The sequence below is a fragment of the Symphalangus syndactylus genome, chromosome 8, assembly GCF_028878055.3.
Source record: "Symphalangus syndactylus isolate Jambi chromosome 8, NHGRI_mSymSyn1-v2.1_pri, whole genome shotgun sequence".
Taxonomy (NCBI): Eukaryota; Metazoa; Chordata; class Mammalia; order Primates; family Hylobatidae; genus Symphalangus; species Symphalangus syndactylus.
The window spans coordinates 120,702,813-120,726,088 of NC_072430.2; the positions used below are offsets into that span (position 1 = coordinate 120,702,813).

The 23,276-nt window shown below is 44.1% G+C and overlaps 1 protein-coding gene across 3 annotated transcripts; it reads left to right on the forward strand.

Moving 5' to 3' along the window:
- Positions 1 to 20,344, forward strand: TMEM169 (transmembrane protein 169). Of its 3 annotated transcripts, none has more exons than XM_055290553.2 (3): positions 1 to 106; positions 14,381 to 14,777; positions 18,417 to 20,344. In XM_055290553.2, the coding sequence occupies exons 2-3, from the start codon at positions 14,507 to 14,509 to the stop codon at positions 19,037 to 19,039; spliced, it is 894 nt and encodes a 297-aa protein (XP_055146528.1). In that variant the 5' UTR covers positions 1 to 106; positions 14,381 to 14,506; the 3' UTR covers positions 19,040 to 20,344. The 3 variants fall into 3 exon arrangements, with proteins under 3 accessions (XP_055146528.1, XP_055146527.1, XP_063501768.1); XM_055290552.2 differs by having other exon boundaries at positions 1 to 102; XM_063645698.1 differs by lacking the exon at positions 1 to 106 and adding an exon at positions 686 to 708.
- Positions 20,345 to 23,276: the final 2,932 nt, after the last annotated feature.

The window sequence follows — 23,276 nt, forward strand, 5'->3', positions numbered from 1 at the left end:
CCGGCCCCGCCCGCCGGCCGCCGCAAAGCCGCATCCTCCCGGAGCAGAACCGCTCCCCGCCGGCTGTCCGCAACCTCCGCCAGCGTCCGTCCCTGGTCAGGTGTGGGTGAGACTGCTTGTTCGTTTCTTTACATTTCGATGCCATTGGGGAGGGTGGAAGGGAAATGCAAAAAAAAAAAAAAAAAAAAAAAGAAGAAGAAAGAAACAAGCAGGGTGTGCTCTATTTCAAAAATTCAATCCTCAGGGCTGAAGCTCTCACGATTAATTAAAATTAAATCTCCAGTGCAGCTGGAAAAAGAAAGGCTGCTGCTCGGCTCCCTCGCTGCGCCCGCCTGCCGGGGTCGGACGTCGGCGATGCTGGGGCTCCAGGTGCTATGTGCCGCTGGCTGGGAAGGGGAGAAAGGGCAGGCTTAGCTGAGGAGGAGAAATGCGGCTTTCAGATCCTTTCATCGTTAGGGAGGGAGCCCGGGAAAGAGAGTGAAGGGGAAGAGGAGATGCGGTTGCAGTTTTCCACAGAACCAAGAGAATAAACGATTTAAAAAATAAACTCAGGCCCACCTCCGTCTCACCTCCCACTCCCCACCCAAGAATCAAGGGGAAAGATCGTCTTTACCAGGTTTGAGACCTGATCCATTTCAGCTGAGCTGCATAGCAAGTCCAGAAGAGGATCTTTCATTGAAGGGTGCACGATTCCTGCAAGATGCATCTGTAGGTGTTTGAGATCATGTCCTGTAGTTCATTCCTTGTGCAGGAGGGTGAGCCCGCTGAGGATGGGGAAAATTTCTCATCTGTGTTATGGTGCCCAGTAACAGTGATTTGTTATTCAGATATGCTCCTTATTTTTCATCTTGCTTCCCGCTCTCAACCCACCAGAGTGAGATTACACCTGGACTGGCCTACTGAGACTTCACCCTAAGAACTTGGTCGAATGTACCAGTTGCCGTGGTCTTAACAATCCAGATGGGATGCTATTTCTAAGGCTGTTGTCAGAGTGTCGCATTTTCCCCGGACAGGTATTAAAATAATATAAAGGCAAATAAATGCCATCATCCTTTTGTTGGACCTACCACCTAGGATTCACAAAGCCAATTGGAAATGGGTCTGGTTGACAGAGGAATCAGACATCACTTCCTCCACCAGGTCCCACCCACCAGCGAGGCTGCAGTTCTTGTTGGACAGCTACACTTCCCTGTTGCTCTATCCTCTTGTCCTTCTCTGATCGTTTTTTAGAAATACTTCTCCCTCTATCTTTGTTGCTGACAGATTCAAATCTACACTCATTAAAGAAAGGAATAAATCTCCTGGTTACCAGTTGCTAGATAGTTTATCCAGGAATCACTTAACTCTACTACTTAAGTCAATTCTGTAGTTAGGACCAAATTTTTAAAATTACAACGCCATCACCTCCTTTAAAACAAAGTAAGTTCAAACAGGAAAGCTCAAAGTATTGTTGCAGAAAAATATAACTCCTCTTGGTTTGATCCCAATGACAAAGTATTTTTTTTTTAAGGAAAAGAAATATTGATTCAGTTCTGAGGGCTATCTTATTCAAGAGAAGTCCAGACTTTCTTGTGGGTGAGGACACTTTAAATTCTTCTAAATGATAACTTTATTGAAGATATAACTTAACATGATTTATGCCCTGGTCTGGACCTATAGATTCTTAGAGGTGTGCCAGGGTGAGTCAGTGGGAAGCTGGCTGTGCTGCAGCTTCCGTGTGGCTGCTGAGTAGACTGAGAGTGGGATTCTGATGTCTTCCAGTGAAACAGGGACTGGGGGCTGCAAGCCGGTTATGCCCGCTGAGGATGACAAGGTGCCATTCCTCAGCTGCAAGGAAGTTGCAGGATGAACAGTCAGTCAGAAGGCGATTTTTCATGATCCAGGCAGAACGTGCGATTAAGAGAGCTTTGGGGTCTCTTCAAGCGATCTTTGGTTTAAAATTAGTAGGCATGATCTCTTTGCCTCTGCCTCGGACCTCTGTCAGGGTTTGAAAGTTCACTCATCCGCTAAGTTCCAGGCCAAAAGGCCTGGAAGCAGAGCAATAGATCTGCTACTTGGAAGCTCTTTGTTTTCAGATTTTAGTTCTGCCTCTGGTTGAGGCATCTCTTCCCAAGGCAACTACGCCATGCTGCATTGACCATTCCTTTGGTTGAATCAAATGCTGCTCTTCCCTGTGCTCTGCGTCACTGCCCTCTTTGTCCTGGGGAAAAAGGCATTCCTGTGGCCAAGGTCCTCCCACACCCCCAAACCTCTCCCCACAGCTCTGTCATACCCCATTAGCAAAGACTGCCTTCAGCTTCCCACCCCTCCCCCACCCCATCTGCCTGGTAACTTTATTTTCTCCTCTCTGCAAAGCAGCTGCTAGCTCAGACTGACAGGGGCTTGTGGGATTCTCAACATTTAGACTCCCAGAATCTCAGTGCTGAGAGAATGTCAATGAAGCATCTGGTCCTGCCCCTACCTTGAAGCAAAACTACTTAGCAATTGTGCCGTAACGAGGCATATAAAGGAGCTTATTGATGTCTTTTTATTAAAATTCTCCTTAGTCTCAGGCTTTCACAAAAATAAGCTACTCCTGAGTTGCTACCACTTCACCCAGTCACTTAAAAAGATTCATCAAACATCTACTTGTTGGCCTACCTCTATGGTACCACTTCATAGAGCTTAGAGTCTAGTAGAAGAGCTATGCAATAAATAAGTAAAAGAAAAATAAATAATGACAAATGTTGGTAAGTCTTACATAGGAAACAAGCTGTTGTGATTAAAGAATAGTGAGAGGCAGAGCAGGGAGTCAAGTTTTTAGTTCGTGTGTCAAGAAGGGCTCAGAGGAGGAGACATTTGAACAAGGACTCAAACAAAAATGGGCACAGGAAGAGGCAGGGGTGGAGCAGCAGAGCAGCAAGATAGACAGCACTTAAGAAGACCTCAAGCATTTGGAAGCATTTGGTGCTCTTGAGGAAGAAATACACAGCCAGTGTGATTGGAGCATAGCACACCTACTATGGTGTACAGATGGAGTGGCAGGATGGGGAGGGAGATCCTTAGACCACTTGGACTTCCACATGTATAACAGTAGGAAGTTACAGGAGGATTTTAAGCAGAAAACAGCCTGATTTTCTTTTTTCTTTTTCTTTTTATTTATTTATTTATTTATTTGACATGGCGTCTGGCTCTGTATCCCAGGCTGGAGTGCAGTGGCAGCAATCTCGGCTCACTGTAGCCTCTGCCTCCTGGGTTCAAACAATTCTCCTGCCTCAGCCTTCCGAGAAGCTGGGATGACAGGTGCGCGCTGCCACGCCTGGCCATCTGATTTTCTTTATGTTTTAAAAAGATGTTTCTGGCTAAGTGCCGTGGGTCATGCCTGGAATCCCAGCACTTTGGGAGGTGAAACCCCATCTCTACTAAAAATACAAAAATTAGCCGGGCATGGTGGCACATGCCTGTAATCCCATCTACTCGGGAGACTGAGGCAGGAGAATCAGGTGGGGGAGGTGGGGGTTGCAGGAAGCTGAGATCGTGCCACTGCAGTCCAGCCTGGGTGACAGAGTGAGACTCTGTCTCAAAAAATTAAAAAAATTAAGTAAAAGATGTTTCTTACTTCTGAGTGAGGAATTGATTGGAAGGCAGCAAGAGTGGAAGCTGGAAGATAGGAGCATTTTTTTTAGAACCACAGTTAAGAGACAGTGGCCTCCTAGACCAGAGGGGAAGCAGTGGAGATGGGAAAGGTGGGTGGATGAATTTAAGAATTATCTGGGCTGGGAGCATTGGCTCACGCCTGTAATCCCAGAACTTTGGGAGGCCAAGGCGGGCAGATCACCTGAGGTTGGGAGTTCGAGACCAGCCTGACCAACATGGAGAAACCCCGTTTCTACTAAAAATACAGAATTAACTGGGCATGGTGGTGCATGCCTGTAATCCCAGCTTCTCAGACGGCTGAGGCAAGAGAATCGCTTAAACCCAGGTGGTGGAGGTTGTGGTGAGTTGGGATCACACCACTGCACTCCAGCCAAGGCAACAAGAGTGAAACTCCATCTCTAAAAAAAAAAAAAAAAAAAAAAGAATTATCTGGATAATTTTTTTTCAAGAGTGGCTTAAAAGCAGTTATTCTAAGCATGAGTTCGAGTATGAGCATGTTCTTAAAAACCTGTTTTCCCCCTTACAATGACCAAGAGTACAGAGCTAATGGTTGATTGAAGCTAACACTCTGTAATATCACATTTATAATAATCTTTTCTTTTTTTGAGACAGAGTCTCGCTCTGTTGCCCAGGCTGAAGTGCAGTGGTGTGATCTCGGCTCACTGCAACCTCTGCCTCCCGGGTTCAAGCGATTCTCCTACCTCAGCCTCTGGAGTAGCTGGGATTACAGGTGTGTGCCACCATGCCTGGCTAATATTTGTATTTTTAGTAGAGAGGATTTCACCATGTTGGCCAAGCTGGTCTCAAACTCCTGATCGCAAGTGATCCACCTGCCTTGGCCTCCCTAAGTGCTGGAATTACAGGCATGAGCCACCGTGACAAGCCTGTTAATAATCTTTAGACTGGAAGTGGAAGTGGAAGATGGGCACAACTTAACTGCCAGAGAAAAGAACAAAGTCCTCTCTCTTCTCTCAAGTCTATTGATTAAAGCCTTGGAAATTTGGTAAAAAAATTTTTTAACCTCTCTTGTGAAATCTAAAAGGAAGGAGAGATGTTTAGAACCTGCTTCTCAGATCAAATACTTAAAGCATAATAAAGTATACAAAAATGAGGAAGAGAATTAAGCCTTTCTTTCTTTTTTTTTTGAGACGGAGTCTCGCTCTGTCACCCAGGCTGGAGTGCAGTGGCGCAATCTCAGCTCACTGCAAGCTCCGCCTCCCCGGTTCACGCCATTCTCCTGCCTCAGCTGCCCGAGTAGCTGGGACTACAGGCGCCTGCCACCGCGCCCGGCTAATTTTTTGTAATTTTTAGTAGAGACAGGGTTTCACCATGTTAGCCAGGATGGCCTCGATCTCCTGACCTCGTGATCCACCCGCCTTGGCCTCCCAAAGTGCTGGGATTACAAGCGTGAGCCACCACGCCCAGCCAAGCCTTTCTTTCTTAACAGTTGTTTATGTCATATTTCTGCGAAGACATTTTCTCTTCTCTCTCCTATGAAGTCAACAAGTACATACTGACTTTGTACTACATGTCCAGCCCTGGGGTTTTCCCATTGGTGGTTAAAAAGAAGAGTAAGACAGTTCCTAATCTCTAGAAGTTTGTTATCTACCTAGAAAGATGAATGAAAACCCATGATGCCATCTATAATCTATACAATGATATGAAATGCTGCATAATTATTAAGTTTATGGTTCAGATGGCAAATGCTATTAAATTACAAATAGAAGAAGGCAAAAGAAAGGGAATAGAAACTAATATTTATGAAGTGTCAGTCACATATTAGGCATTTTATACTGGGCCATTCATTGAATTCTCACCATACACATGCAACACAGGGTTAGGGTGGGAGGAGAGGACATGGGGGCTGGGGTAGTCACAGAAGGGGACGTGAGCAAGTGAGTCTGTCTTGAGCCAGGCTTGAAAGAAGTGGAGAAGCGTGACAAAGATGAAGAAACCAACATAAGCAGATGTGTTGAGTAGTCATGTTGTGGGAAAGGGAAGGGGGAAAATTGCTACTGAATCCTAGGGTGGGGTGCAAATATGGAGAGCCTGAAACACCAGACAGGCCTTCAGATATATTTTAGTCAGTAATGGCAAGACAAAATAAAAATATTGTTTTGTTTATTAATCGCCATTAATATGGTAAAAAATGGTAGAGGAATGTCTTCCATTTTAGAATGTCTTCCAGTTTAGAGGAAGTAGTATGAAGGCTGTATTCTGGCATATGGTGGTAGTAGAAATTCAAATGAACAAATTAACAAAAAGATTTCATAGGAATGACTAGCAGGACTTAGAGACTAATTATTATTAGGTATATGGAAATATGTCCTTAATATAGGAAATGAGTTCATCAAAGAACATTCTAGAAGTTTATAGATCTTTGCATAAATGTTGGCGGGTAGTACGGCACAATGAAAATAACATGGGCTTTGAAATTAGCAAACCTGGGTGTGAGTTCCAGCCCCACCACTTACTAGCTATGTAAGATTGAGCAAATTTCTCCTCTAAATGGGAATAATAAAAGTACCTACTTCATTGGTTTGTTGTGAATATTGAACAATATGATTATTGTAAAGTACTTAGAGCAGCACTTGGCACACAATAAACATCCAATAAGTTTCTGTTGTTACTATTATTAAGTCCAAGTGTCCTCTTCTGCAAAATAATATTTGCTTCATAAAATTGTTGTACCTAGGCTGGCATGGTGGCTCACACCTGTAATCCCAGCACTTTGGGAGGCCAAGGCAGATGGATCACTTGAGGTCAGGAGTTGGAGACTAGCCGGGCCAACATGGTGAAACCCTGTCTGTACCAAAAGCACAAAAATTAATTGGGCATGGTGGTGCACGCTTGTGGTCCCAGCTACTCAGGAGGCTGAGGCACGAAAATCGCTTGAACCTGGAGGCTGAGGTTGCAGTGAGCTGACACTGCACAACTGCACTCTAGCCTGGGTGACCAAGCGAGACTCCATCTCAAAAAAAAAAAAAAAAAAAACAGGCCGGGCGCGGTGGCTCACGCCTGTAATCCCAGCACTTTGGGAGGCCAAGGCGGGCGGATCACAAGGTCAGGAGACTGAGACCATCCTGGCTAACATGGTGAAACCCCATCTCTACTAAAAAAGAAATACAAAAAAATTAGCCGAGCGTGGTGGCGGGCGCCTGTAGTCCCAGCTACTCAGGAGGCGGAGGCAGGAGAATTGCGTGAACCTGGGAGGCAGAGCTTGCAGTGAGCCGAGATCGTGCCACTGCACTCCAGCCTGTGCGACAGAGCAAGACTCCATCTCAAAAAAAAAAAAAAAAAAAAAAATTATTATACCTAGAACAACTTTGCAATATCTAGCACATAGTGTTACTTAATAAATATTTACTGAAGCTGGGCACAGTTGCACATGACTGTAGTCCCAGCTACTTGGGAGGCTGAGGTGGGAGGATTGCTTGAGCCTAGGAGTTCAAGTCAAGCCTGGGCAACATAGAAAGACCCCATCTCTAAAAATAAATGAATACGTAAATATTTTTTGAATGTATAATTAAGTGAGATAATGCATGTACTGTATAATCAACACAGAACCTACCAAATTACACAATCAGTAAATTCCATAAATGTTGTGGAGTTTCCTTCTTTATCCCTTTCTCCTTTCCTTTCCCCCTTCTCCTTTTCTCTTGGTAACACTGAGAGGTTCTCTGCTGTAAATAAAGATGAGTTTGGTTTGAACATGCTTTGCTAAATAATTCAATTAGAAAATATTCACCAGGCTATTGGAGATACAATCTTGAGATCTACATTTGGGTGTTCTTGGCATAAAAGTGGTCCTACAGCTGTGTGCAGGAAGGCTGTATATTTTAACAAGAGGAACAGAGTATGCTGTTGAGAATAGAGGACAATGAATTAAGAATCGGGCCTAGAAAACACTGGCAATTATGGGTTGGAGAAGGCAGATAAGGGAGCAAAAGAAACAAAAGGAAGATTTGAGAGGTAAAAGAGAATAAGAGTAGAAAGTTAAAGGAGGTGAGGGAAGGTTCAAGAAAGATTTGGAAATTAGTGGAATCAACAGCTCTGGTGTGACAAGGAGAATAAGAATGGTGAAGTGGTCACTGTGATCACATCAGGGACTTTCAAGACTGTTCCTCACCAAAATGAGTGGATCTGTCATCAAATGAAGGAGAAATAGGGTTTTGGACAGCAAATAACAAAACCAAAAAACCAAAAACCATCAGCTGTTCACTGCAGCTACTACCACTTGACTACTTCTATTTTTTATTTTCATTATTTTCATTTTATTTTATTTTACTTATTTTATTTTTGAGACAGAGTCTCACTCTCTCGCCAGACTGGAGTGCAGTGGCACGATCTCAGCTCACTGCAACCTCCACCTCCCAGGTTCAAGCGATTCTCCTGCCTCAGCCTCCTGAGTAGCTGGGATTACAGGCGTGCACTACCATGCCCAGCTACTTGTATTTTTAGTAGAGACAGAGTTTCACCATGTTGGCCAGGCTGGTCTTGAATTCCTGACCTCAAGTGATCCGCCCATCTTGCCCTCCCAAAATGCTGGGATTACGGGCATGGGCCACCACACCTGGCCTTGACTGCTTCTAAATCTTGGTGGGGAAATCCTGGACTTTAGAGTTATGCAAGTATAGAATTAAACCCAAGTTCTCTCACTGCTATATTTAACGCGTTGAACCTAATAGGTCAAGTGAGGAAAGTAAGACCTGCCTGTCAAGCTTGTTGAGAGATGCAAATAAGAGAACATCTATAAAGAGTTTACCTTACAGCCTGACACATAAGGCTTGATAAATGCCAATTTCCTGGCCTATTTCTCATCTTTGCAAGTGACTTGCGCGCGTGCGTGTGTGCATGTGTGTGTGTGTGTGTGTGTGTGTGTGTGTACAGAGATTGGGAGTGGGGAGGAAGGGCAGAATATTGCAGGATGAACTGGATATGAGTGGCTATAAACTATTTGATAGAAAAGCTTGGTTGGAGATAAATGAGATATCAGAAAGAGTAAAGTGGCAAGGTAAGGTTATTTTTTTCTAGATAAGGAACTCTGAGTTTGAAGGCAAAGGGGAAAGAGCCAGTAGAAGGAAGTTGGAGCTACTGGAGAAGGAGGAAATCAAGGATGAGGAAGAGATGGGGATCAAGAGTCAAGTTGGGGTGGTCAAAGAAAATACCTGTTTTCAGACCACTCATGCTGGGGAAGGCCAGCCACTGTTGTAAGGACACTCAGATGGCGCATGGAGAGGCCCATGTGGAGAGAAACTGAGTCAGCATTATGTGAGAGAACCATCTTGGAAGCAGATCTAGCCTCATTCAAGCCTTCAGATGACTGCAGCCCTGACATCTTTAGAGATCTTGAAAGAAAACCAGCTAAGCCGCTCTCACATTTCTGACTCAGAGAAACTATTTATAGGAATGCCACAGAATTTTTGAGAAAATTCTATTCACAGAACACTAAAAGGTTCAGAAACCATAAAAACAAAAAAACGCTCTTGGACCTCCGAATTCTATAGGCAGGAAGCAGGTAGAGAAGACTACTCACCACCCAGCTAAGGCACTCCCAGTTTATTGACACACATAATTGTGTGAGATAATAACTTTTTTATTGTTTTAAACCTTTATTTCTTGGGTAATTCATTACATGGCAACAGATAATTCATATTCTTGTACTGAGACATCTGATACATTCCAGACTTGCAGGAAACTAACAGTAAAAAGGATCCCCAAATTTAGGAAAACACTTTTTACAGTAGCTGTGATAACAAGTAGCCACCAGAATTAGTTTTAAACATGTTCAATCAACAACTGCCTAAGTGAGTACGTTTTTGAAAGCCAACATGAGAGTGCCAGACCCTGATTGGCCAAAAGTCAACTCACACTAGTGTGAAAGTCAGCCAAACAGGGACAGAGCCACTCACCTGATTGACTTTCAGAAACAAAGGACTGACTGATGGGTTAATTTCCAAAAACATCTTTGCTGAGTGTTAAGGTACGGTTTGTGTTCCCCCCCAAATCCGTATGTTGAAATTTTAGCCCCCAAAGTGATGGCATTAGGTGAGGCTTTAGGTCATGAGGGTGGAGTCCTCAGGAATGGGATTAGTGCCCCCATAAGAGAGACCCAGAGGCTGGGCTCAGTGGCTCACACCTGTAATCCCAGCACTTTGGAAGGCCAAGGCGGGTGGATCATGAGTTTGAGACCACCCTGGCCAATATGGTGAAACCCCATCTCTACTAAAAATACAAAAATTACCTGGGCGTGGTGGCATGTGCCTGTAGTCCCAGCTAATTGGGAGGCTGAGGCAGGAGAATTGCTTGAATTCGGGAGGCAGAGGTTGCAGTGAGCCGAGATTGCGCCACTGCACTCCAGCCTATGCGACAGAGTGAGACTCCATCTCAAAAAAAAAAAAAGAGAGACCCAGAGAGCTAGTCAGCTCCTTCAGCCACGTGAAAACACAGTGAGAAGGCACCATCTGTGAACCAGAAAGTAAGTCCTACCAAACCCCTAACCTTGATCTTAGATTTACTGCTCCCAGAACTGTACAAAATAAATTCTTGTTGTTTATAAGCTATCTAGCCTATGGTATTTTCTTATGGCAGCCCAAATGGACTAAGACACTGAGGGAGATTGTTGTTGATTAATTGAACAGGTTTAAAACTGGTTCTACTGTCTACTTTTTACCATGACTACAAAACAACCCATCTTTTCCTAAGTTTGTGGGAGTGTTTTGTAGTCTCAAAGGATAGTGTTCTAATTGTAGGGAGATGAGGAAATCATGTTTCAAGGTAAATCAAGGACAGTGTCTCTGTCCTGTGACTACTGTGAGTAGACATTGGCTGGGCACCTTTCTAAAATGAGCTGTGCCTGAGGCAAAAAATAGACCCCTAAGGTGAATAGCCAGGAGCTCACCAACCCTTTACATTTCATATTTCTTATCTAAGGTTTTAATGGGATGTTCAAAAGTCATCTCTCTTTTTGCCTCTGATAGGATTGTCCCTCTCCTCCATCAGCTAACAAGATGATCATGTTTATCTTTTACATCCCCAAGAGACTCTAAAGCTTCTCTTAGCTACTATTTTCTGTACTAGTCTATCCCTGGGCTCAGGAAGCTCTTCCTGTTATCTAACATTGGCCTCTCCCATTGTGCCCAACCAAATCAAGAGTGTCGAACACCATACCTTTTTATGTTTTTTTTTGTTAAATTAAATTAATTTTTTTGAGTGATTCGCCCACCTTGATCTCCCAAAGTGCTGGGATTACAGGCATGAGCCACCGCACTCAGCCACTTTTTAATGTTTATAAGGCCCATTAATAAGGGTCATCATCCCCATGCATGTGTTCACTTTGCCCTGCCACATCTTCCTAGAGCACCACCCCCTCAACAAAGAGAGAGGAAAAGGGAACAAGAAGTAGGAGATTTGCAACTTGCCCTCTCACGTGTACTCTTTAACATCTCTGTCTCCCTTCGGAACATCTGGGCACATCTTCAAAGAAGTAGTAAGGAGTACAGAACATAAAACTTCTCCCAGCTCTGAAGCTCTGGTCCTTTCGTCTCCTCAGGGTCTCAACCCCTAGTTTGAAAATTCATACTGTATAGAAGGGCCAAGGAAGGCCCTTCACAAGCTGCCTCAGGCAACTACAGAGAAAAACAGATGATCTAAGTTTTCCTACTTAGGAAAACACGGTGGATTAGGGTGGCCTCCCAAGCTGTGATCATTGCACCTTCAAGTAGGTACGAAGTGGTTTGTTCAGAGGTCATTCCTACCATAGAATTACCATGATGCAGCTTTCTGAGTGTCAGTGTACAAGAGGACTTGGACCAGGGAAAACATTTTTGTATTAAACATAGACACTTAGAGAGTAGAATTAGAAATGTATGTATATACACATTTGTATATATATATACATATGTATAAGTACATACATAGATATACATATATGTATATCCTGGAACTTAAAGTAATAATAAAAAGAAGTGTGTGTGTGTGTGTGTGTGTGTGTGCGCGTGTGTGTATATAAAACAAAATCTGAAAATCTTCACCTGGGGGTGGATTGCATTCAGCCTCCACATTCAGTTTCCTCTGGGTAGAGGTCTGCTGTCCTCTGTGTAGAGGCCACTTTGGTAGAAGGGCCCTGGTTGAGCTCATCAATGCCCAAGGCCTGCTCAACAGTCTAATGGTTGGATTAATTGTCCTCTGAATCTATTTACCTTGGGAGGGCTCTCTGCCATGCTTCTTCCTGTATACATCTTTGTACTTTTAGGCACCTCAGCCAAATGAATCTCCTGGTCCAGAAAGCTCCACAGATAAGAATTTAAAGATAATGGCGCTCATTCTGCCCCCAGTACACCCCCCAGGCAAAGTCAAGAAGTGAGGACGTAGTGAAACCTGCCCATCTCATCCTGCGGATCCTACCACTAAGATTCCCAATTCTGTCACTGGGTCCCTGATTTATTCCAGGCATTGGGTTAAGTGCCCAGTTATAAAGTTAATTTAGATCCAACATCTGCCAATCCAATGGAAAGACAAAGAAAATCAACAGAGGCCAGAGGAAATACTGGGTGAGAGGGCAGCAGAGGAGAGCTCCCCTGCCTGGAGGGGAGAAAAAGCCATTCCATTGGGCTTAAAATTCACCTAAATTTTAGAAACACTGAAATGAGAAAAAAAATATGTATTTTGGCATTTTAAGAGATATGATATACAGTCCTTCCTGTCACGTGGTAATTACCAAAGATATATAATTTTTAGACATGGGATTTGCCTCAAAATGAATGGAGCCTAGTGGAATTCTAGAGCCTAGTGGAATTTTTGTTTCTTTCTTCTCTCCACTGCCCCACTCCCATCCACTGGGCCAGAACAGTAGACACTGGGAACATTTGAATACACATGAGAGGAGAAGAAGCTTTACTATTGGGAATAAAGGGATGGCAAATGGTGTACATGTGGCAATAAAGGAAAGGCTCAGAGAGCACTGAAATACAGTGAGGGATTTGGGAGTTGGGAACAAAAGTAACAGCCAGTAACCTGGAGTTGCTGAAGAGTGTACAGCCTCAAGGAGTGTGGGGCGGCAGGGTTGTGAGTAGAAGCTTGTGATTCTGAATAATACGCACACTTATTTGAAAAGTGGGGAATTTTTTGGTAAATAGCTTGGAAACTTTTTATATCTACAGCGGGTGCCACTATAGTTCGTAAGTTATTTTTCAGAGTATAAATGCCAATAATATTGCATAACAGCAGGACCATTTGCCTTTTTCACTAGGATTAAAACTGGGTATGTTAAAAGTTCATGAGAGTATTCTAGCTAATAAATGAAGAAGTGAGAGAAATGGAATATCATCATTTTGTAACCCCTAATGATTTCATGGGTATAGTCAATGGCCATTAATGAGCTGTTAACTTCCCAAAAAGAGTCAACTAGACATTAGGGGACTTCTAATGGAAGTACAAAACATCACCTCTAAAATTGTCTTGCCAAACAAAACAAACCATCAACCAAAAAAATTTCAACGTGAAATTGATCAAGACTTTCTATTTAGCTATCAACTCATAACACAGAGTTCAGAGGAATACACTGTGGGGATGCAATCAGCAAAACCCAGGCTATGAGAATCTGCAAGATAAATGACCTGTTTTCTTTAACAAATAAGTAACCAGGAAAAAAAAAATGAAGGACAGGTATACAGACCTGCACTGTCCAGAACAAAAAGTGGAGAGACAATGTTATTTTAAGGGTGAAAATGAAGCCTCTCCACCACTCTTCCAGCATGTGATAGGACAAATCCCAGTAACTTTTTGAGATTGTGGGCTGACAAGAAGCCAGGAGACAGGTTTCCTTTACAGAATAGCAAGGTAGACATGGTTGGTGTGGTTGTACCATCTGAGTGGCTTGCTTAGTGTTGCATGTATCCATTTGAGTACAGTTTTAATGGATGATTCAATAGCCAGAAGTCTGGAATACAGGTCCCAGCCACCTATGGTTCTTTTTTTTTTTTTTTTTTTTTTTTTTTTTTGACAGAGTCTCACTCCGTCGCCCAGGCTGGAGTGCAGTGGCACAATCTCGGCTCACTGCAACCTCTGCCTCTCCCACCCCCACCCCGAGCTCAAGCGATTTTCCTGCCTCAGCCTCCCAAGTAGCTGGGATTACAGGCACCCACCACTACACCCAGCTAATTTTTGTATTTTTAGTAGAGACGGGGTTTTGCCATGTTGGCCAGGCTGGTCTCGAACTCCTGACAGGTGATCCACCCTCCTCAGCCTCTCAAAGTGCTGGGATTACAGGCGTGAGCCACTGTGCCCAGCCTACCTGTGGTTCTTAACTTTCATCTACTGGTTAAGGCTTCCTCACCCAACTTCCTTATACTCTGCACGCTCCAACTAGAGGCTGATTTATACACAAAAATTGGTAACACAAGCAGACTATGCTAACTACTTAATGTATGTAAAATAAAGAAACAATAATTGTTGACTTTCATATGAATAAAGAAAATGCAAATTATGATAACAATGAGATATAGTATTCCTTCACGTGGGTTTTGCCAAATATTATATGTTTGTATAAATGACAAAAATATTACCGTAGTGAAAGTTTATTCACACTCTATTATAAGCGATTCATATTGCACTCCCAAAATAAAGTATTGCAAGAAGTAAAGGGAGAGGAAGGCTTACTGCCAAGTTGAGGATCCTTTCTCACATTCCTGTTCATCTCATCCCATTTGCTTCCTGTTGATGGCTTTGCTTTCCTATCTTTCAGGTGGAATGCATCCTTGGGACATCTTTGCATAACCCCATCTAGGAAGAAGTTCCGTGATGTGTGAACTGTGAGTTTGCTCAAACAAGTCCAACTCTTTATAAGGCATAAGTAGACGTCAGGTCTGGGATGGAAGAGCCAACAGCAGTAGAAGGCCAGGTCCAGCTTCCAAGCCCCCACCAGGGCTCTCTCAGGAAGGCTGTGGCTGCTGCCCTGGCGCTGGATGGGGAATCCACAATAGGGCGCAGGAAAAAGAAGAGGAAAGAGTCACGCCCAGAATCCATCATCATCTACCGCTCAGACAATGAGAAAACAGATGAGGAGCCCGGGGAATCAGAAGGTGGAGATCGGCCTAAAGAGGAGGAGGGAGATGATTTCCTAGACTATCCTGTGGATGATGGTAAGTGTCTCTAGCCCACTTGTTTAAAGCCATGCGAAGGAAACCAAAAGGGCATCTTCCAGAACAGACAGGCATCTGCTCACTGACCTATTTCTTCTTGGTGACACATTTCTTCTTGCAATATTACCACCTTTTATTCATTTATTTTGAGACAGAGTCTTGCTCTGTCATCCAGGCTGGAGTGCAGTGGCGTGATGTTGGCTCACTGCAACTTCCACCTTCTGGGTTCAAGCGATTCTCCTGCCTCAGCCTCCTGAGTAGCTGGGACTACAGGCATGTGCCACCATGCCCGGCTAGTTTTTGTATTTTTAGTAGAGACTGGGTTTCACCATGTTGTCCAGGTTGGTCTCGAACTCCTGGCCTCAAGTGATCCACCCGCCTCAGCCTCCCAAAGTGCTGGGATTATAGGCATGAGCCACTGAGCCTGGTGCAATATTACAGTCTTCATTCAACGAGCGGTCAGTATTTACTGAGCACCTATTACATTTTTTTCTAGATGATACAGAAATCTCCACCTTTTCAGAATTCCTAATGAAATGGAAGAGGCTGATTTATAACAAGAATTGGTAACACAAGCAGACTCTGCTAACTACTTAGTGTATGTAAAATAAACAATAATTGTTGACTTTCATATGAATAAAGAAAATTATGAGAAAATTTGCCATAAGAAAATCGTATGGCAAATTATGACAACAATGAGATATAGTATTCCTTCACATGTAGGCTTGCCAAAAATTGGGTAAAATATGATTACGTCAATATGAGCAAATGGATATACTTCATGCACCTTAGTGAAAGTGGAAGCTGCTTCAACCACTTTGTGGAGGAAATTTGTCAACATTTATGAAATATTTAGTAAAATTCACAGTTCAAAACATGCATACCTCATGACGCAGAAATTCTCAATATCTACTCCATGAAACTTATGCCCATGTTATCCTTGTATAAGGAGGCATATATAAGAATATTTGTTGCAGCTAATGCAACCATGATGTGTTTGTATTAAGAATTATTGTGGAGGCTGGGCACAGTGGCTTACACCTATAATCCCAGCACTTTGGGAGGCCAAGGCAGGCAGATCATGTGGGGTCAAGACTTTGAGACCAACAACAGGAGTTTGAGACTGGCCAACATGGTGAAACCCCGTCTCTACTAAAAATACAAAAATTAGCTGGGTGTGCTGGGGCATGCACATGGAGGGTGGAAGGTGGTGGGGGAGAGACTGCATGGTTGTGAAAGGCTTCTCTGAGGAGGTGACATTTGAATTGATCCAAATGACATGAGCGAGCCACCATGAAAAGTTCTAGGGCAGAGTTTTTGGAGGCGGCGGAACAGCAAGGGCAAAGCCCCTGAGGCGAGAGCAGCTTTGGCCTGTTTATGGAAAGGAGTTATTTCAGTGTAGGGAGTGTAGGGAATAAGGGAGGATGGTGAGAGGAGGACAGGAAGGTAGGTGGGGGCTGGATCATGGTGGCCCTTGCAGGTCTTGGTAAAGAGTTTGAGATTTGTTCCAAGTGCAAGAGGAAGTCAATGGAGGACTTTTAAGCAAAGAGACATCATCTTGTTTATATTTGTAAAAGATCACTCTGGCTTCTCTATAAAGAATGAATTATAAGGGTTAAGACTGGATGCTGATGGGAGACTATTATGTCCCTGCAGCCACAGTAGCACTAATGGAGAAGTTCGGGTGATAGCAGGAGAAAGCTGGAGAAGAGAAGCTGGATTCAGGATGCAATCTGAACTTGCTGATTGATCAGAGGCAGGGAGTGAGAGAAAGAGAGGAATCAATAATGACTCCTGGGTGATTGACTGGAATGACAGGGAGGATAGATGGTGGTGGTGTTTACTGTGACGAAGACTGTGAAAAGACGGGGCTTGGGGGACCGCACATTCCTTTTCTCTGGGTAAGCAGAGTCCCTGCCACTATCCAGGGCCCTGCTCCTTAGGTGGCTTCATCTTATCTCTCAGTTGTGGGGCAACGAGGCCACAGGGCCCAAGGTCCATGCCTGCCTAAAGCCTGTATTTTCCCATCCCCACCCAGACTTCTAGGGTGGCCAGCAGATGGCTATTTGGTTCTGTGTGGGTGCGTCGTATGTGTGTGTGTGTGTGTGTGTGTGTGTGTGGTGTGTGGTGTGTGGTGTGGGTGTGGTGTATGTGGGGGTGTCTGGGCTGTTTGTGTGTGTTGTATGGTGCGTGTGTGTATGTAATGCGTGGTGTTGTGTGTGTGGATAGGTGTGGGTGGTGTGGTATGGGGGAGTATATGGTGTATGTATGTGTGTGTGGTATTTGTGTGGTGTGCGTATGTGTGTGGTATGTGTGGTGTGGTATGTGTGGGTATGTGGTGTGTATGTACAATGTGTATATATGTGGTGTGTGCATACGGCATGTGAGTGGGTATGTGTGGTGTATATATGTGGAATGCGTGGGGGGCAGCATTTGTGTGCATGTATGGTGTGTGTATGTATGGTGTGTATATGTGTGTGTGGAGTGTGTGTGGTGTGTTATGTGTGTATGTTGTATGTATGTGTGGTATGTATGGGTATGTGGTGTGTATATGGTATGTGTATGTGTTGCATGTGGTATGTGTGGGGAGGTTGTGTGTGGCATGTGTGTGGTGTATGTGTTATGTATGGTGTTTGGTATATGTGGTGTGTGTATGTGGTGTGTATGTGGTATGTGTGATGTGCATGGTGTGTGGTGTGTGGTGTGTGTATGGGATAGTGTAGTGTGTGTATGTGGTATGTGATTGGAGGTGGCATGTGTGTGTGCGTATGGTGTGTATGTATTATGTGAGAGGGTGTATGTGTATGGTATATGTGGGATGCATGTGTGTATGCGTGCAGCCCCTGGATGTGAGGGCTGGATCAGGCATGTGAGGGGCCCCCTCTCAGAAAGCACAGAACTAGGCATGAGAAGGGAAGGTGGTGGCTGTCCATCAGTCCAGTATCTTCACAGCACTTGTTACCTAAAAATAGGATCATCATTTGCATCATGTCTGTATCAAAGTTCCTCACACTCCTCCATGCCACAGAGATTGTGCCAAGATTGAGGCCCCAAAAAGCGGAGAGAGTACATGAAAAACAAGCTTAACCTGCCTCACAGTTTTATCAGGGCCCAGGCACAAGGAGTGAGAGTTCATGTGGGAGCAATAACACCAGTGGTCGCCCTCCCGAGGGAGACCCACTCAGTCCGCCATTGAATCACTGACTCAGGACTGTGCCAGATGCTGTAAAAAAGGCTACTCTTGGCCGGGCGCGGTGGCTCACGCTTGTAATCCCAGCACTTTGGGAGGCCGAGGCGGGCGGATCACAAGGTCAGGAGATCGAGACCACGGTGAAACCCCGTCTCTACTAAAAATACAAAAAAATTAGCCGGGCGTGGTGGCGGGCGCCTGTAGTCCCAGCTACTCGGAGAGGCTGAGGCAGGAGAATGGCGTGAACCCAGGAGGCGGAGCTTGCAGTGAGCCGAGATTGCGCCACTGCACTCCAGCCTGGGCGACAGAGCGAGACTCCGTCTCAAAAAAAAAAAAAAAAAAAAAAAAAAAGGCTACTCTTGTCCTCATGCCCAGCCTGGGAGGGTGTGACATGGAGATGCAATGCCCACTCTTCTGATCTTGACTCTCACCTCCTTTGTACCCTGCAGATATGTGGAACCTGCCTCTGGACAGCCGCTATGTCACCTTAACTGGGACCATCACACGAGGAAAGAAAAAGGGTCAGATGGTGGACATCCATGTCACATTGACAGAGAAAGAGCTGCAGGAACTGACCAAGCCTAAAGAGTCATCAAGGGAAACGACGCCTGAAGGAAGAATGGGCTGCCAGATGGGAGCTGACCGTGGGCCCCATGTGGTCCTCTGGACGCTGATCTGCCTGCCTGTGGTTTTCCTCCTCTCTTTTGTTGTCTCTTTCTACTATGGCACTATCACCTGGTACAACATCTTCCTCGTGTATAATGAGGAAAGGACATTCTGGCACAAGATCTCGTATTGCCCTTGCCTCATTCTCTTCTATCCAGTGCTCATCATGGCCATGGCTTCTTCCCTGGGCCTCTACGCTGCTGTGGTCCAGCTCTCGTGGTCCTGGGAAGCATGGTGGCAAACTGCCCGGGACATGGAGAAAGGCTTCTGTGGCTGGCTCTGCAGCAAGCTGGGTCTGGAGGACTGTTCTCCCTACAGCATTGTGGAGTTGCTTGAATCCGACAATATCTCAAGCACTCTCTCCAACAAGGACCCCATCCAAGAAGTAGAAACCTCCACGGTCTAAAGTCCCAACAACTTACTTCCTCCTTTGGCCCCAGTAGCCTATATATCATCTTAAAATTCCAGCAGATTCTTTCTTTAAATTACCCCCTACTCTCTGCAGTTCTTCTGGGAAACCAGAGTCCATACTGATCAGTTTTACCATCTTGAGGGTTCCAGGAGGGCAGGGAGCAGACAAGCAATTGTGCCAAAGCAGTTCATCCAATGGACAAACTCTTTTTGATTCCCTGCCCTAAAATCACCATTTATCTAGGACAACGGAACTCTGCTGTGTTTCGTTTTGGGAGCCTGGAAGTTTTACTGGTGCCTGGAACTGAGGGGAGTATGTGACTAAATGTGTCAGGGAGAGTAAAGAACCTCAGGGGTAACCACATCCACCAAGATAATAGACAGGGATGGAGTAAGACATTTAGGAAGCTGGTCTACCACAGTGTAGCAGAAGGTAAAGATTTGTGTGTATCATTTAGATTTAGATTTAGCTGCATAGAATTAAAACCCTAAAATATCAGTGGCTTAAACAAGATAGAAGTGTATTTCTTTCTTGTACAGAAGAAGTCTGGAGGCAGACCATCCTGGGACCCTGTGAAGTAATCCAGGTCCCAGGCTTCTTCTATTTCTCTACCATTAGTAGGATGTGACCCTTCTCACCCTTATCCTCAACATCCCAGTGCTGATTACATCTTCAGCCATCACATCATGTTTCTGATAAAATAGAGGAAAGGGCAGAGAAGCACACCCCCTTCCTGTTCAAGGAGACTTTGCAGAAGTCCCACTCAATTCTTATATCTCATTGGCAAGACCTCAGTCACATGATCTCATGAGCAAAAGAGGCTGGAAATGTTGTTTGGCTGGGTAGCTATATTCTCAGCTAAATATTGGGTTCACGCCAATTGGCAAGAAAAAGGAAGAATGGTTATTTGGTTTTTGTTTTGTTTTGTTTTGTTTGTTTTGCTTTTGAGACGGAGTCTCACTCTGTTGCCGAGGCTGGAGTGCAGTGGCACTATCTCGGCTCACTGCAACCTTCGTCTCCTGGGTTCAAGCGATTCTTGTGCCTTGGCCTCCCGAGTAGCTGGGATTACAGCTGCGTGCCACCATGCCTGGCTAACTTTTGTATTTTTTTTTTAGTAGAGATGGAGTTTCACCATGTTGCCCAAGCTGGTCTTGAACTCCTGACCTCAGGTGATCCGCCTGCGTCGGCCTCCCAAAGTGCTGGGATTATAGACAAGAATGGTTATTTTGGCCGGGCGCGGTGGCTCACGCTTGTAATCCCAGCACTTTGGGAGGCCGAGGCGGGCGGATCACGAGGTCAGGAGATCGAGACCAGGTGAAACCCCGTCTCTACTAAAAATACAAAAAAATTAGCCAGGCGTGGTGGCGGGCGCCTGTAGTCCCAGCTACTCAGAGAGGCTGAGGCAGGAGAATGGCGTAACCCGGGAGGCGGAGCTTGCAGTGAGCCGAGATTGCGCCACTGCACTCCAGCCTGGGCGACAGAGCGAGACTCCGTCTCAAAAAAAAAAAAAAAAAAAAAAGAATGGTTATTTTGGTAGGCAAGTCAGAATCTTTGCCTCACAATGATAATTTAAATACGTTCAGAACCCCAAACTGCTAATATGGTTTTATTTATTTATTCATTTATTTATTTAGGCCTGACTCTTACACAGAGAATTTATATATAGATATTAGCTACATATACTTTGAATATATTATACATAGATATTAGCACCTCACGTACTTTGCAATTAAGCTTCTGTAATGTCATGCGATTTGTTTTTGGAAAGGAATAGTGGACAGGAGAGTACAATTTATAATAGTAGCATAACTCTTTGTCCTGGTGGTGGAGGTGGGACGAGATGGTGATATTTAACCTAGATTAAAGACCAGGAAGGGAGGAATTGCATCTGCCAAAGTTTCCTCCAACAGAGATCAATAGCCCTAAGCGCAAAGAAGCCAGATTTAGCCTTCTGTTGTTTGGCAAAACCTCACTCAGAGCTTTACTCTCTCAGACCTTTCTGAGTTTAACCACAGACATGATCTTTGCTGTGCTGAGAAACTTGTGTCTTCCTGGCCTGTAGGGAGTGTAAACCAGATTAATACAGATTAACAGATTCTGAACTTAAAAAAAAAAAATCACTCCTAAGGGTGTCCTTCTAATTTCAAAATATCAACTCCTAAGAGGTCAGCAGAATTTGGAGATTTGGGTCCTTATAAGAATAGCTAGTGCTCTTTTCTTGTTCATGTCTCAAAACAAAGCTGTTGACGGAACTGCTGCGATGAATCAAACCAGAGGAGTTGGTCATGCTCCCCATAGAGAGCCCAGGACATTTGCCTGATGTATGGTGCTGAGCTCCACCTTCAGAGGAACTCTCTCTCTCTTTTTTTTTAAATAACTATTATTAGCTTGACAAGAAAAAAAAAAAGTGCCCAACAGTTTTAGTGTTAATCTTGGTGCTCTATGGTGCATTTGCAGAGATATGAACAATTAAAATGAAGACAAAGAAAATAAAAATAAAGTCTGATTAACATTTGCTCATTTTGTCTTTGAGGCTCTTCAAAATTGCTTTGAATGCTGTGGTTTGCAGAAAGAGGGTGAGCATGATGGCTGTCCTATATGTATGTAATGATTTTAATGTGAATCCTTATGTCTGGACTCTTTCCATGCTTCACTAATTTTGGGGAATTCTATTGAGGTGGACTGTTTTCACAAACCATATTAGAAACTTGCAAACACATTTGTCCCATTTTTCTGGGGTTGGGGAAACCAATGGGAAAAGCCAAAAAGTCATGATTAGGACACAGGTAAAGTGGCTGTGGTGCCATGGAAGAGTGTGGGATGATGATGAGATCATACCCAAGAGATAACTAAATAAAGTTGACATGGCCTTCATCCTAGTTGGGCTCATCATCTAATGGAAGAAATAGGCTTGTAAATTAAAATCATTTCAAAGGGGTTCTATAGAGGTATGTAAAAGCCTAGACTAGAGGAAGGAAAAACAGAATCAAACAGAACCAAAGCGTCTCATTTTTGCTCTCAGCAAACACCACAGAGACCATCAGAGGAGAAATTGGAGAGTTCAATACCATATTTGAACAATTCTTTTGGCTCATAGTTGCCTAATCATTGTGGTGAATATCAACGAGGATAACTATATTTTCCAGTTGCTTAGCAGCCATAATGTGCTGAGCTGGATAAACCATGTCTGGCCCATAGGGTGACACTGATGTGTTTCCAAGTCATCTTATCTATTGACATTAGGTAGCACCCTTCATTTCACTTCACATCCAAGAAGAATAAAACCCATGATTTTCTATAAAACAAGATTCTAAATCTTAAAAATAACTAATTTCAGATGATGTGAAAGTTTCATTCTGCCATTTTGGAATGGCCACCCAGAGCTTAATTTGTGCAGTGTTAAAAAATATTAGTGGACATCTCACTACTCACATCTGTTTGGGATATGAACTTTTTTTTTTTTGAGATGGAGTTTCGCTCTTGTCGCCCAAGCTGGCGTGCAATGGCGCGACCTCCGCTCACTGTAACCTCCGCTTCCTAGGTACAAGTGATTCTCCAGCAGCTGGGATTACAGGCATGCCATCACCATGCCTGGCTAATTTTTATATTTTTAGTAGAGATGGGGTTTCACCATGTTGGCCAGGCTGCTCTCAAACTCCTGACCTAGGTGATCCACCTGCCTCAGCCTCCCAAAGTGCTGGGATTACAGGCATGAGCCACCAAGCCCAGCCGGGACATAAACTTTTATTTCATATCTGTACTCTGTTAATATTCTACTTATTTTCTCAGTTACTCATATAACCATTGTAACAGCTCTCTGTCAGAACACAAAGCCTGTACATTTTAATTTTTTATAATGGTCACGAAGTCATTACTCATAGTTCACATTCAAGGTAATACCAAATGCAAACATATTCCAGCAACTTAAATTATAATTGCAAAATAAAATTTTTATTTGCCTTTATTAACTACCTGAAGGGGAACACATGGTCTAAATTGTAGCAATAGTTCAAAAAAATCTCTGCTGTTTCAGTTATCTATTGCTGTTGTAACACCTAAAACACAATGGCTTAAAATAACAGCTTGGTATGCACCTGTGGTCCCAGCCCCTCGGGAGGCTGAGGTGGAAGGACGGCTTGAGCCCGGGAGGTGGAGGTTGCAGTGAGCTAAGATAGAGCTACTAAACTCCAGCCTGGGTGACAGAGTGAGATCCTGTCTCAAAACAAAACCA